Source organism: Callospermophilus lateralis, chromosome 6 (assembly GCF_048772815.1).
Source record: "Callospermophilus lateralis isolate mCalLat2 chromosome 6, mCalLat2.hap1, whole genome shotgun sequence".
Lineage (NCBI taxonomy): Eukaryota > Metazoa > Chordata > Mammalia > Rodentia > Sciuridae > Callospermophilus > Callospermophilus lateralis.
The window spans coordinates 108077666-108092809 of NC_135310.1; the positions used below are offsets into that span (position 1 = coordinate 108077666).

The 15144-nt window shown below is 42.2% G+C and overlaps 1 protein-coding gene across 1 annotated transcript in view; it reads left to right on the forward strand.

The window, feature by feature from the left end:
- Positions 1 to 936: 936 nt before the first annotated feature.
- Tnfrsf21 (TNF receptor superfamily member 21) overlaps positions 937 to 15144 on the forward strand; it is a 68777-nt gene continuing 54569 nt past the window's right edge. The window contains exon 1 of the mRNA XM_076858612.2: positions 937 to 1446. Coding sequence (XP_076714727.2) covers positions 1351 to 1446 — 96 coding nt within the window. The 5' untranslated portion in view covers positions 937 to 1350. The remainder of the gene's footprint in view (positions 1447 to 15144) is intronic.

Here is a 15144-nt window from a genome sequence, read left to right on the forward strand (position 1 = left end):
ATACTAGAAATGGTGTCCACAGTCAGGAGACCGTTCCCCCAGGTGAAACAAGGTCTTCTCTCACATTCAGAATGTGGAAGATGCCATCCATTCAAGATAATTCTCTAGTTGTTTTTACTAATTAAGCAGAATGCTACCTCCCTTTTATATAACCATATCCAACCAAGGTTTTGGGAACTCAGCTGAAAAACTTAACACATTCTTTTGGGAGGGTGGGTGGTGTGGAGAATGTTTCTTATCTCTGTGGTAATCTGATTGAAAAATGTAAATCCTTTAACTAGGAAAATGCATCTGTCCACAAATTTCAATAAGTTTGATGCTGTGGAAGACCATCCCAGACCCAGACTCAGGGTCTGGAATTCTTGGTTTGGATTTCCTTAATTGCATTCCTTAGCCCAAATATTACCTGATATTAAAATCACTTGGGGGAACTTAAAAAAAAAAAAAAATCTCAATGCCCAGACCAGGCCACATCCTGTTCCAATTAAGTCAGAATCTCTGGAGATATTGATTATCCAGGAATCAACCCATAAATATTTTAAACTCTCCCCCAGGTCCCAAAGCACAGCAGTTTGAGAACCACTGTCTCTTTGTCTTGCAGTGAATCTACTGTATGGTCGTTGGCTGTTTTAAATCATTGTGTCAAAAACAATAGAAAGCTCTCGGCTGGAGAAATAGTTTACTTAGAATTATCTTAGAGAAAAAAGAAGTTAGATCAGAGGTGTGCATGACTTCGCAGGGCGTCCCCTGGCTCCACAAGCAAATGCGATTTCTTCAGCGAACGCCAAGGGGCGCCATCTCCTTCCTTGCTGTACCTGGAACGCCTTTCCCTTTCCGACCGCACAAAGAGCCCGACCTCCTCCCGGGTGACATCACAAAGGGCCGGTTCCCCGCCCCTTCGGCGCCACCACGTGTGTCCCCGTGCTCAACCGCCACCCGACTCAGTCCCTTGCCGGCGAGTCTGGGAAGCGGAGGAGAGTGTCTGGTAGTGGCTGGAGGCTTCGCTATGGGAAGTTGTCCCTTTGCTCTCCCTGGGCCAGCCCTCCTCCCTGGTTCTCCGCAGCCGCTGTCTGAGGAGAGCGCCGGGAGGCGCAGGCTGCAGCCGCGGCTGTTTCTCCCAGCCCGGGCGGCCGCGCCGCTGGGCAGGTGCTGAGCACCTCCAGAGCTCCCTTGCCACCTCCCTCCCCTGCCCGGCTGCCTGGCTGCCGCAGTGCACATGGGGTGTTGGAGGTAGATGGGCTCCCGGCCCGGGAGGCGGCGGTGGATGCGGCGCTGGACAGTAGCAGCCGCCGATTCCAGCTGCCGTGGGGCCACGAGCCCCGGGCGTCCCTGCGAGCCCCCGGCTCAGCCATGGGGACCTCCGCGAGCAGCAGCACCGCCCTCGCCTCTTGCAGCCGCATCGCCGGCGGAATTGGAGCCACGATGATCGTGGGCTCCCTTCTCCTGGTGAGCGCTCGGGGGTACCGTGGGTGGCGGCTGCGTGGAGCACCAGGAGCCGCTCTCTGGGAACGGGGCGGGTCCCCCGGCTGCTAATGCAGGAGATGCTGGGTCGAACTAGCTGGGGTGGAAGGGTTGCCAGGGAAGCCAACATAGCTGAGGGCTCCTAGTAGGTCATTTGGGCTCTGGGCTCAGCTAGGGTTTGCGAATGAAGGCGAATTGTTTTCCTTGCTGTCTGGTTGCGCTGGAGGAGGCGCTAGAGGTGGCCGCCCGGCTTCCTGCGCATTTCAGGGCTTTTTTCCCTACTTGGCCTACCTCTCACCCTCTACATCTACCCTGACTCCGACGTCCCCGCAACCCATCCGTCGCTGCTCCTTCTCGCATGGTGTGGGGCCGGAGCTGCAGTATAGGGCACCCACGGCTAGCCGCTTTGTTGCAGCTGCAGTGTCATGTCGGGATGCTACCGCAGTGGGAGAGTGGTACCGGTGCGCGTCGGATTCTGGAGACCTCAGGGTGCTTCCGCTGGGTGCATTCCAGGGCACAAGCCGTCCCTTTCTCCATCCCTCTACCATCTTTCTTCTCTCCTCCTACTTGGCTCGGGTGGGTCTGTTTCTGAATAAAACAAACAAAAAAATAAAACAAAAACCTTCACTCTCAGGCGCCTTCAAAGCATACCCGCGAAGCCAGCCAGCATGCTGGCACCAGGTTGGTGGAAGGGGGGGAGGGGAAAAGAGATCTACATAAAGGAAGATTTATTTCCTCCAGTCTTTACCATTTTTTCGTTTACCTGTGGTTAGGCAGGTGACCCTGCAGGGTGATGCAGGCTCCTTCAGCACCCAAACTGCATCCACACCTGGGGTGTGCCCTCTGCATAGTCCTCCATCACTTGTCTGACCAAAGCCTGAAAACATTCTTGACCCAAAACTTACAACTTCCCTGAAAGTCCCTGACCCTTGTTTCTAATATTGGGTGAAGGAGTGAATTAAATGGAAGAAATGGATGAAATCAGACCTTTAAGCCAACATAAGTTTTCCATTCTTTCATCCCTGCATAGAGGATGGAGGTTGTTAGCTAAAAACCTAACAAAAACAACAACAACAACAAAAAAGAGGCTATTTTCATGGCAATATTGTGTAAGGGAAAAACAGGCTTGCTGTCTCCTTCCCCCAAAGAGCTTGCTGACTGGCCAGCCAAAACCTGCTTAGATCCCAGGGCACTGCTGTTGCTATGGCTTGGGAATTCATCCTACAGACACTCTGGTTCCTTGTGTGTGTGTATTTTAAGGGGAAGGGAGAAACTAAAGAAAAGTTTGTTGCTGTTAGCATTTATAATGAGGCAAGTCCCAGTCTCCCTACAGAGACTCTTTTCTGCTCATTTATAATAATGGCACAACCCAGGTTTGTATCCTTGAAACAAGTGTGTTTAGCAGGAAAGGAAGTTCTTGGGGCACTGAATCTGGATCCATAGTCTGGACATAGAAACGCAGGACGTCCATGGAAACATCTATCCTAACACTGGTAGTTAGATCTGTTAGTGGATTTCCCTCTTTAAGGCCTTAGACCCACTACTGTAACCCACCACGTTTGCCGAGTGCTTCCGATACATCTGAGTATAATAGTCCTCAAAGAGTCCACTCACTCACTGAATTGTAATTGTGTTATGCAATATTCATTTATTTGACTTTTTAGCATGAGATAGGTGCTTAAAGGAAGGTCTCAATGTAGTCAAAGAGTAGGGTCTTAACTAACCAAGAAAGGGTCCAGCTCCTTTGCTTTAATCAATAAACTGCTTACCCGAATTCGTACACTGGATTGGTAAGACCGGACAATAACAGTGAAATTTATAATGGGATTTAGAGGCAATCTCAAAGTGATAACCAACACATGATTCCTTGTTCTGGTGCTAACTATAATAAAAAGACTTTGCTTAAACTTATGGAATGGTGGGAGTTTGACCCTGTCATCCTGGGGGATGATTATTGAGTTTCCTTCTTTAGGGATCATCAGGGACTGTGTTATAGCACTCAACCAGGGTGAGGAAGAAATCTTTTATCCTTTCCATCCCCCCTTTACATGCCCCACTCCTCAGGATAAGATTTTTTTTTTTTAATTAAAAAATATTTTTTAGTTGTTGATGGACCTTTATTTTATTTATTTATATGTGGTGCTTAGACTCGAACCCAGTGTCTTATACATGCTAGGCAAGCACTCTACCACTGAGCCACAACCCCAGCCCATGACAAACTTAACATGTGAAATAATGATCTCATTACGTTGTCCTGTGGAATTTATTTATTCTTTGGGAATCTTGGACCAATCAAAATGATAGATACCAGGTACCTAAGGGAAACATTGTGAGGTACTCAGAACACCCAGTACTGGAGGATGTGGGGTGGTTTGATTAAACATTGATTATAGCTTTTAATGGTCAAATAGCTCCCTTTTGGTGTGACAGTCTTTGTTATTGTCATTATTTTTATGACACTTCCTTTTTTTCCCCTCTTTTCTTTTGGTACTGGGTATTAAACCCAGAGGCACTTTGCCCCTGAGCTACATACTCAGTCTTTTACTCTATTTTCTACATTTTGAGAAAGGATTTTGCTAAGTTGCTGAGGGTCTCGTTCAAATGCCAGGCCTGGCCTTGAACTTGTAATCCTTCAGCCCCAGCCTCCTGAGTCTCTGGGTTTACAGGTGTGTGCTACCACACCTGACATCATGAGTTGTTGTTTTTTTTTTTTTTCCATAAGAAAGGGTCTCACTATTTGCTTAGTGAGACCCCATGTTAACAAACAAACCTACATTGAACACCCTTTCTGAATGAGACACCCACCTAGGAAGTGGTAATCCAGAAATGAACTGGTATTTGTGTCTTGCCACAAAGGTACAACTTGTATGATCTGCAAAACATCTGTGGTCCTCAGTACTGCTGTTGGATCTCACTTCCTTATCTGGAACTGGTGGATAACGTCTTAGACTCAGGATAATACACAAAATATAATTGATGTTAAAATTTCAAGTTACCTGAAGTAACTTTGGCTGTTAGTCTGAAACGCCAAGAAAGGCAACACTTCCAATTTGAGGTTAACACAGTCAGCTTCAGTAGGGAAAGTGACTTATGGGAAGTCAGGAATTGGGAGGAATGGGCATCCCAGAACTTGTATTGGAATGAAGGATTCTGACTTTCCCATGAGTCATACCTGTAGCCAAAATGTATAGAATGGGTTCAAGCATTCTCATTTGAACTTCCCAAAGGCATATCTATGTTTAAATCTGCCTCAGTCTAGTCCAAAATAAGCAAACCATCCTCCAGTGTATATAAACTACATGAACAAACAAATTCCTCAAGAAGACAAACAAGCTGGGTGTGGTGGTGCATGCCTTCAGTGGCTCAGGAGGCTGAGGCAGGAGGATTGCAAATTCAAAGCTATCACCTGAAATTTAGTGAGGCTGTAAGCAATTTAGCAAGAACCTGTCTCAAAATAAAATAAAAAAGGGCTGGGGTTGTGGCTTAGTGGTTAAGAACCCCTGGGTTCAACCCCTGGCAACTCCCCACCCCTCAGCAAAAAAGCAACAAAACAACAACAACAACAACAAAAATCTCATAATGAAATGTATATTATCTTAATTAAAGATGAAAAAAAAAACTAAACTAAACCAAATAGGCAGAGTTCCACCAACTGCTGACATCACGTATTTTAGCATAGCTAAATTTGGTCAAAGTTTATCAAGTTGGGTATGGGAAGCACCGTGAATGCCATATTTTCTGGGATAATCTGTAGAGAGTTACTTTCTCCAGGTGTGTCTTTGTTGGGTAGGAGCAAGGTATTGTGAGCTTCTCTGCTGGCCCTGGTGAGTAGTCCATGTGCATCTGTTTTATAAGTCACAATGTGCATTCCTCACACTTTAACCTTGCACTTGACTCCATCCTTCAAGATGAGAGGTAAAGTCTCTTTGGAAGCTCCATTAATTTTGTGCTTGCTCAGCGGGAGCTTTATAAAACATGTAAACAATAATTGGCTTAAGTAAAGTTTATTAATTTTTTTTTTCTTTTGTGACGGGAGATGGTCAAATGCATCATCAGACTATTCAGGGACCAGTATGAATCGAGTGACTTTTCCTTGCATAAACAGCTATGCGTATTTTCCAGTAAATGCTAATTCTCTTCTGGCCTTCTTTCCCCAAACAGGCCTGGCAAATTGCGGTGATGCCAGGTCACCAGCAACTTCTTGGCAACCTCAGGTGCTTCTCTTCTGTGAAAAGAGGAGCCAAGATTATCTCTGAGCTTTGGTCACATGTCTGATTATCTCTGAGCTTTGGTCACATGGGCAGACTTAGTCTGGACCATTAGATGTAGATCTGTCTAGTTGACAGAATGACAACCAAAGCAAAGCCATAACAGGACTCAGCTTGGTTCCCCAAATCGAATTCCCCTTTAGTGTCAGCAGGAAGCTGAACTTTGTGGCTGATGCAGTAGTAGTTGGCGAGCTTTGGTTCTTTAGGAATAAAGGGTGTGATCATAAATGAATCCTGGCCTTTCTCCAGTGTTTAAATTTGTCAAATACCAAAAAAATCAACAGGAATCTTAAATTGGCTTGTCTGCTGCCACCTGGCTTTCCTACCACCTTCTATTTCTAGCCTGAAGCTGAGATGAACAGAACTCAGGCAGAAGGTACAACCTGAGAGGAACCCAGTAGGTGTCAATGAGCATAGGCAGGACCTACAGCTCACTGATGTTTAGATCCACATATCACTGATATTTGATCCAAAGCAGTAGTGACCTGACCATTCTTAAGGGTCACTAAAGGTCACCAGTAAGGTTTTCTTATCAGTGTCCTGGCTTTGGAGAGGACAGATATTTGCAGTGATGGGAATAATGTATACAGAGGAGTCTCAGGCAGGTGTGGGGCTGGGCAGGACGTGGGTGGGTCATTAGGGTGCTGCACTAGGTAGTTTCATCTTCTCTTTAGAATATTAGAAAATTATACCTAAGACTCTTCTAAAAAAACAATAACAAAGAAATAAAAACAAAAGGAAAGGTTTATTAAGCTAAGTCACAGCAAGTCTTTGTTATCTAATATTTATATAATTTTCCATTTTCTCCCTCGCTGCCAGAACTTCTTGGTGGCTCTGTTGTTTGGCACCATTTGTACATCTGTCTGTTTTGGGAAAAGGAACATGAGCTTAATGGATTTCGAAGAGAGGTAGGGAGCAGGTCCATGAGTCCTGGAATCAAATAAAAGCAGTTGAATTCAATAAGGCTTCTGAGGAAAGGGACAAGAAAATGCCTATTAATGTTAATCATTGATATGGATGGCACTAGTCTTCATTTACTGAGTGCTTATCATTGCTGTTGAGTACCTTCTACAAACCATCTCAGTAAATTATACAAGTCCTCAAGGTAGTAGCATTAACCCCATTTTACAGACAAGGGAGTGAGGTTTAACAGGGTTCTTGTTCCCGCTGTTGGCAAGTGCTGAAGAGAGGATTTAAATCTAGGTCAGTGTGGCTTCATAACACCCTGCTCTTTCTGCCAAGTTGCAGGTAGGGGCCAGGCCACTTGAATTCACTAGAATTTTGTTTTCTGTTCATTTCCCTCACAGGAATGATTTTACCAGAAAGTTGAGCATGCTCTGATGAGCAGCTCTGCTCCATGATGGTACTTGGAAGTTTAGCCAAAACTAGTAGTAAGAGTAACCTGTGTGTGGACTGAAAGGGGAGGGCGTGGAACCACTGGCAAGCATTTTCCTATGGTGTGACTCTGACGGGCAGTGGTGCCATGGTTAAGATGGAAAGCTACTCCTGCAAATTGAAATGTTATAAATAGGGAATGAATGCTTTGCTTTCCTGCAACTTGGGTCACTTTGAAAAATATTTGCTTAGTGAGTAACAGTGTGACATGGGTTCTGCTTAGCAATGTAGTTTCAACTCACTTTTCCCATGTACTTGAGGGCCTTTTAGGAGATTTTTTTTTTTCTTGCTGTCAGCTTAATTATTTGTATAGGGTAAGTGCATTGGCTTGTACCATCTGTTATTAATATTTCCTTTGTTCACTTTATTTTAGGTCTCTTAGAAACTGGTTTAACTCTGGGATTTGAATGGATCCACCAATGTTGGGTGTGTGCAGTTGATCACACTGGTAGCATCCTCTTTCAAATATATCTCTTTGTAGATTGTAGGGATTGAGTCCATCAGGGAAAGGCAAAAGGTGAGAGGAAGTTGTTTAATTGCTGGTCCTGGAAAAGGAGTTGGAATTCTGGTCTCCTGAAGAACCTTTGTGACAAGAACGTTATCTAATTTCTTCTAGATATGGCCAGCTGTACTTAATGAAAAGTAGGAGAGGTAGAAGGGTTGGGGAGGCAAATGGTAACAGGTTCCCAGAATAATTTTATTGGTTATCATCCAACTCAAGCTCCTTTTTTATGTCTAGAAGTCCATAGTCTTTCCTCTTGGATTTAAATCTTGTGTACCTGTTTTTTTTTTTTTTTTTTTTTTTGTGTGTGTGTGTATGTGTATTAGTTTTCTGTCACTGTGACAAAATGCCTGAGAAAGTTTAAAGAAGGAAAGACTTATTTTGGCTCACAGTTTCAGAACTTCTGGTCCATAGTAATTTGGCCCCACTCTATGGGCCTGAAGTGAGGCAGGACATCATGATAAGGAGGGTGTTGTGGAGCAAGGTTGCTTAGCACATAGTGGACAGGAAGCAGAGAGAAAGAGAGGTCAGGATGAAGAGATACCTTTCCAGGGCACGCTCCCAGTGACCTATTTCCTCTAACTAGGTTCCACTCCTAAAAGTTTTACCTCCTCCAAATAATGGTATCAGTTGTGAACCCATCAATGTATTAAGCCATTGATTAGAACCCTTCTGATCTAATCATTTCCCCAAAGCTCCACTTCTGAATATTGCTGCATTGGGGACCATGCCTGTAACACATGAGCCTTTGAGAAACTTTCCAGATCCAAATCATAATACTGGTTCAGGAAAAATTATAGAATGGGCAAAGTTTGTGTGTCTTTCTTTCCTCATGTTCAGGGGCCAATGTTGTTCTTCCACCAGTTTCTAAGAACATGGACAATGTGCTAATCATCTTTGTGTTTCTGGCTCAATGTCCTAACACATAGTAGTTAAGCAATAAATGATTGTTGGATGATTTCCAGAAAGATCTTGCTTTACATTAACTCTTTGCTTTCATTCTAGACAACTTAGGGGTAGTTGGAGCTTGGGCTAACCCTCAATACTTTGAGCTTCAACTCAAGAATACTTGAGTTATTAAGAAAGAACATTTTAGAACATTTAACTTAAGTTGGTAAACTCAAAGATCCTAGTGGATACAAATTATCTTTGTGTCCTACCAATTCAGTTCTGGTCCTTGACAACATTTATGTATGGTTAAAACCAGTGTGTATGTATTTGCTTGTGTTCTGCTTTTCTGTATGTAGCCTTTTTTGTTGTTGTTGTTCTCTTACAGAGATACATTTGTATTTTTCATTTATTTAATAAAATTTATGGAACATCGGTTAATGGTCAGGCATGACTAGAATCTGGGTATACGATTGTGAAAACTTATCCACAGTCTTCTCCTCTTGGAGTTCATAGAAGGGGTGATGTTTAATGAGAAGCAACCATTCATAGAGCAGGAGGAAGAGCATGCCTGTGGGAGGGAACAACATGTAGAACAGCCCAAACACAGGAAGGAGCCCACATGGTCAGGGAAGGGAAGGAAAGTCGTTGTGATTAGTGTGCTCAGTGAATGGGGCCTTGGATTCAAGTGGAAGAGGCAGGAGGGTTCCAGATCATACAGGACCTCTGAAGATGTCAGAGAGTTTACCTATGGTGAGGTAGGAGGGACCAGGTGGATTTAAGATAAAGGGATTATCGAGGTCTGCTCCCAGGTTCCTATGTTGAGTGTCTCTGGTGGGAAGGGCAGGCTGGAAGAGGAGAGGATGGGATTGGGAACCCCATGGATGTTTATGTGTATGAAGTTTTAGGTGCATGTGATTCACAGCTCAGGCCTTCACGTTCACCATTTTTAAAGAGCCTCACCAGCCTGGTTGGTATGTTGGCCTTCCTGCTGTTAGGTGTGTGCATTGCTGCTGTTCTTCCACCAAGCAGCACTAATGAAGTTGTCTCTGGACAATTACTCTTTTTCCTTTTGAGTTGTTTCCCCACGGTGTATTCCTCAAAGTGGACTTGCTGGGTCAGAGGAGACGAATGAACAGTTTTATGGCTTTCACTGCATATTGCCAGATTGTCTTCAGGATAACAATTAATTCAGAGTGCCACCAGCCACCCATAAATGTGTTTTCTACCCCATGACCTGCCAGCAGTGGAGTTTTAATTTATTTATGTGCCTTTAACACACAAAATGAAAGGTATTTGGTTGCGCAGATTGCCTTTTGGTAGTTGCTAGTTCATGGATGTCACAAATTTATCCGTATTATGATTACCTTGGTAATTACTCATGTAGTTCTTTGTTTCAACTATGGATTATAGTTATGTTAGTCTCATTTATATTAATTCTTTATATCTTTTTGATTGTAAGTTTTATTAGCTGTATGGAATGTATTTTTACATTGAACTTTTGATATTGTTATTTTTAAAAATATTTATTTATTTTTTAGTTGTAGTTGCACACAATACCTTTATTTATATGTGCTGCTGAGGATCGAACCCGCATGCTAGGCGATGCTTTACGCCTGAGCCACAACCCCAGCCCCTGAACTTTTAATATTATTATAGTTAGTAATATGAACATTTAAGTTTATACTGTTAAGTATAGTTTCTTTTGTGTGTCTGAGAATATTTTTGTTGTTGTTGGGGTTCATTTTGTTTTATTAGTCAAAACTGATCACTTAACAGATGAGATAAACTATTGAACCCAGGGATACTTAACCACTGAGCCATATCCCCAGCCCTTTTTTGTATTTTATTTAGAGATAGGTTCTTGCTGAGTTGCTTAGGGCCTCACTAAATTGCTGAGTCTGACTTTGAACTCATGATCCTCCTGCCTCAGCCTCCTGAGTGGCTGGATTTACAGGCGTGCACAACCAAGCTCAGCTGAATTTTACAATTTTAACTTTTTTATTTAAAAAAAAATTGTTCTAATTAGTTATACATGACAGTAAAATGCATTTTGACACATCATACATAAGTAGAGTATAACTTCTTATTCTTTTGGTTGTACATGATGTAGAATTACACAGGTCAAGTAATCATATATGCACATAGGGTAATAATGTCCAATTCATTCTTTTCTCCTTACTATCTTCATATCCCTCTCCTCCTTTCATTCCCTAGGCCCCCTCCCCCTTATTGTTAATTATTATCTGCATATTAGAGAAAACATTCGTCCTTTGGTTTTGGGGGATTGGCTTATTTTGCTTAGCATGATGTTCTCCAGATCCATTCATTTACCTGCAAATGACATAATTTCATTTTTCTTTAAGGCTGAGTAATATTGTGTATACATACCACATTTTCTTTGTTTATTTATCTGTTGAAAGTTCTATAATTTTATCTCCTAAAGGTTGGTTTTGTTAACTTTTCTGGACCTTGGTGTTCTATTTGTGATGAAGAATTAGCTCACTGTGTTCTACAGGTTGTTCATGCAAGTTCTTTGCATAAAAGATTGTATGGGCAAATACATTTGAGAAGGGCTGGGCTCCTCTAATTCCCCATTTCAGTCAGCTCTTCTGCAGAGCCTGCTGTAGCCAATAATAGGTTGATATTAATTGTGTTTTTCCAAGAGAAGGTTGTAAAAGAAACATTGCTTCAACTTCAGACCAGGTATGGGTAAATTATCTGTAAAGTGCTAGATCATATGTATTTTTGATTTGGAGGGGGCGAATATGTTCTCTTAGTAATTACCGATTATGTGGAAGAAGAAACCGTGTGCAATGCCTCAAAGAATGGGCATGGCAGCGTTCCAATAAATATTTGTGAACACTGAAGTTTGAATTTCATGTCATTTTGTACATCGCTGAATATTATTTTTCTTTTGTCCCCCACCCCCGCAATTATTCAGAATGTAAAAACCATTCTTAACTTGTAGTTTGTACAAAAGCAGGTGAGTGCTAGAGTTTGCTCACTTTTTTTTTTTGTAAACCATAAAATCATTAACATCTTAGAGGACTGGATCAGGGAAACTCACCCTGGGAAATGCCTCTTTAATTGCTATTCTAGTTTTCTAAAGTGTACTTATTAATAGTAAATTCTTCTCCTCTCTTGTGCTTTCTCATTTGCTATTTACCACAATTTAATTTTAAATCTGTTTTGAAAATTGTCCCTTGTTTTTCTTTTTAAATTGTTGCCGTGAATCCTGTATTTTTTGTTCTGTAGTATGCTCCATAATTCAGGAGGGTGTGTTTCAGGATTGCAGCTTTTTAAAATCTGGAGTTTTTGATACACTTCTGAGGAACCGAACATTTGTTATCTTAATTGGGATGGGTGAAAAGATTATCTAATTCTAAGGGAAGCTCAAATAAAGTAATGAATTGGTGAGACTGATAATTAAAATGACCAACATATGTGATTCTGATTCTCAAAACAGTCTTTGAAGAGGAAGTATTATTCTTACTTCCATTTTACTATCAAGGAAGTGGAGACACAGAGGTTGAGCCATTTGCCAGGGTTACTCATTATTAAGGTTAGAAAAAAAGGCTAGAGTGTTTTTCCTGCTCTCCCACCAGACACCATATTCTCCAGTCACACCAGCTGGAGATGGTGTCACTTGGTAGTGTTAATTTTGATACCATCTACCTGGAGACAACATCAAATCCCACAGGTTGAGGGCTCAGTCCCGCATGACTGACCCCAAACTCAAATGCCAACAGAAAGTCCCAGGTTATGATCTGTGCCTCTGATGGATCGGTTATAAATCAGGATTCCTATGACCCCCTCTTTGGGTTCAATTAATTGCCAGGGTGGGCTCACAAAGTTCAGCAAAACACTTTACTTATATTTACTGGCTTATTGTTAAAGGATATTACAGATGATACAGATGAACAGTCAGATAGAAGAGCTACATTGGGCAAGGCATGTAGGAAGGGCCGGGGAGCCCAGTGCCCTGGGTGTGCCACCCTCCAGGCATGTATTCAGCTATCTGGAAGCTCTCTGAACCCTGTTCTTTTGGTGTTTTATGGAGGCTTCAGTATGTAGGTGTGATTGATGACATCATTAGCCACTGCTGTTCAACTCAACCTTTAGCCCCTTGCTCCTCCACAGAGGTGGGGGTGGGTGGGAGGGAGGAGCTGAAAGTACCAACTCTATAATTATGCCTCAGTTTTTTGGTGGCTACACCCCATCCTGAAGCTGTCTAGTGGTGTCCAGCCACCAATCATCTCATTAGCACGCAAAAACACTCTTATCACTTTAAATATTTCAAGGGTTTAGGAGCTGTGTGCCAGCAACCAGGGACAGAGACCAAATATATGTTTTTATATCCCAGTATCACATTCAACCAGTTCCTAGTAGAGCTGGACTCCAGGTGCACTCTAGGCTAAAATAGTTTTTTTCTTATACATTCATGCTGGAGTTGCCACACTGGCTGGAAAAGTTGGTTTTGCCTGGGTTTATATGCTTTTCTATAAATCCTTGGTGAGTATGGAGTAGCATCCCCTTGTCCATGCCGACTGTCCTGTATGTGATGTCAACTCGCTTACCACTTAGTGACTAAGGAAGTGGGCAGCCAGCTCTTGGCATCTCTATGTGTAGAGGTCTTAGAAATAGCTATGATGATGGAGGGAGACGAGGGGGTGTGGTCCAGTGACTGAGCACAGGGTGTACATGCTCCTCTGCATTGCAGATTCTGGGAAAGCAGCATGGGGTTTGTAGTCTTGCCTGTGTTTTTCCTTTCCCAGTGTCCCCTGAGCTTACCTCCCTCTGGTCCTATAGTCAGCACATTCTAACCATGGCATTCTCTATATTCACCAGCTTTAAAAGCAGTCCTTGCTTTTGCCCTGGCAACCAAAGCCTTTTTTTTTTTTTAACCCGAGAGGATAGTAGGAAATGTGAGAGCTGACCAAGTTTATATAACATAACTGGGGACTGTTCTGCCTGTGATTTGTGAAAGCTTTGTCCTCAAAGCATTCCTTACCATATATTCTTTTTCTCCCTTTAAATATGGAGAATTCCAAGTAGACTGTGTCTTGATATTATTGATTTAATATGATGTTTAAGGTAAAGTTGCCATAAATTTTGAGAGTATCCGGCTCTGCCTGGCCTTTGCCTTTTTTTTTTTTTAATAATTTTTTTTTTAGTTGTAGATGGATGCCATATTTTTAAATTTTATTTATTTATTTTTATGTAGCACTGAGGATCGAGCCCAGTGCCTCACACATTCCAGCAAGTGTTCTACCCCTGAGCCACAACCTCAAACTTGGCCTTTGCCTTTTGGTCATCTGTTAGTATGTTTTATAGCCACCATCACAGGAATAACTTGGTTGCCTTATAATCTCCACAGTAACTGACTTTCCTCTTAAAAATACTAGCTTTATGCAGCATTGAAAAATATTCTACAGCAATCTCCCAGGCAATCTCCTTGCTCATCTATTATGAATAGTGAAAGTTTATCACTGTCTCGAGTTTGCTCATTTCCCATTAAAATATTATTAGTATTTGATAGGGGGAAGAACCATATACATATGTAGTAATCATAAGCTTCAAGGAAGTTTTGTTTGTTTGAAAGATGAGATCACAGAATAAGTATTGTTAAAGAGTGAGTAGGCATCAGCATTCTGGCGTGTGTCCGTGCATCCGGGTGCTTCTTGTCTTCAGTCAGGCCCATCCCTGTGCCCTGGAGTGTAAGTGAAAGAGCACAGGTGTGGTTTGGGTCACCAGGGTAAGCAATGAGATTCTGGAAGCCTTTACACTTGCTTATTTACAGAGACTTCTTCCCTGTTTTGGGATTTGTTTTGTTCTGATTTTTACTTTCTAATTATGCAATATTTATTGTATTCCTACATCATGTATGGTTTGGGATAGTATATGATATTTGCTTCCTTCCTCCATTATTGTTTTTGAAATAAGTGTTCTGAAGTTTCAACTAGGAAGGAGCTTAGCTAACTTTGGAGAATAATCTCATTACACTGCTTATAATTCTAAGCATCAAGTTAGTATAATCTTCTTTTAAAAAATGAGAGGGAAATGTTTTAACTCTTCAGTACGTTAGCTTTTCATCTTAAATACCATTTAGAGGGTAATTCTTGTAAGCCAGCAGTGGTTCTGTTAAAAGTGATGTCCTTGTTGTTTTTGGACGTGAAATGAATTATTTGTCTTCACACCGATGGGTTCTAGGCTACTATCTCATGTTACGTGACTACACTGCAGAGACTTTGGGGGTTTCTCACACTTGTTTTTATACACTTGCTTATCTTTGGCAACCATCCCTCACCTTTTCATCTGCTGTTTCTAGTTATTCATGGTCTGCAAATTTATTCATTTAGACAACAAACGCTGGTCAAGTAGACTATGAATCAGGTCTTCTGGGGCTTGGATAGGACCCATGTGTAAAATTAGCCTCATGCATCTTGTGGTCCACAGGGGAAGACAAACTAAACCCATAAATGTGAATGTAGAAAATTCTGGTAGTCTTAAAGAGAAAAAAAGGGGGTGGGGGAGGTTGTAAAACTTTTCCACTGGAGAGGGGCAGGCAGGGATAGCATTCCAGAGGGGTCTTGACTCTGTTAATGATTTTGCATTCCATCCGAAGTC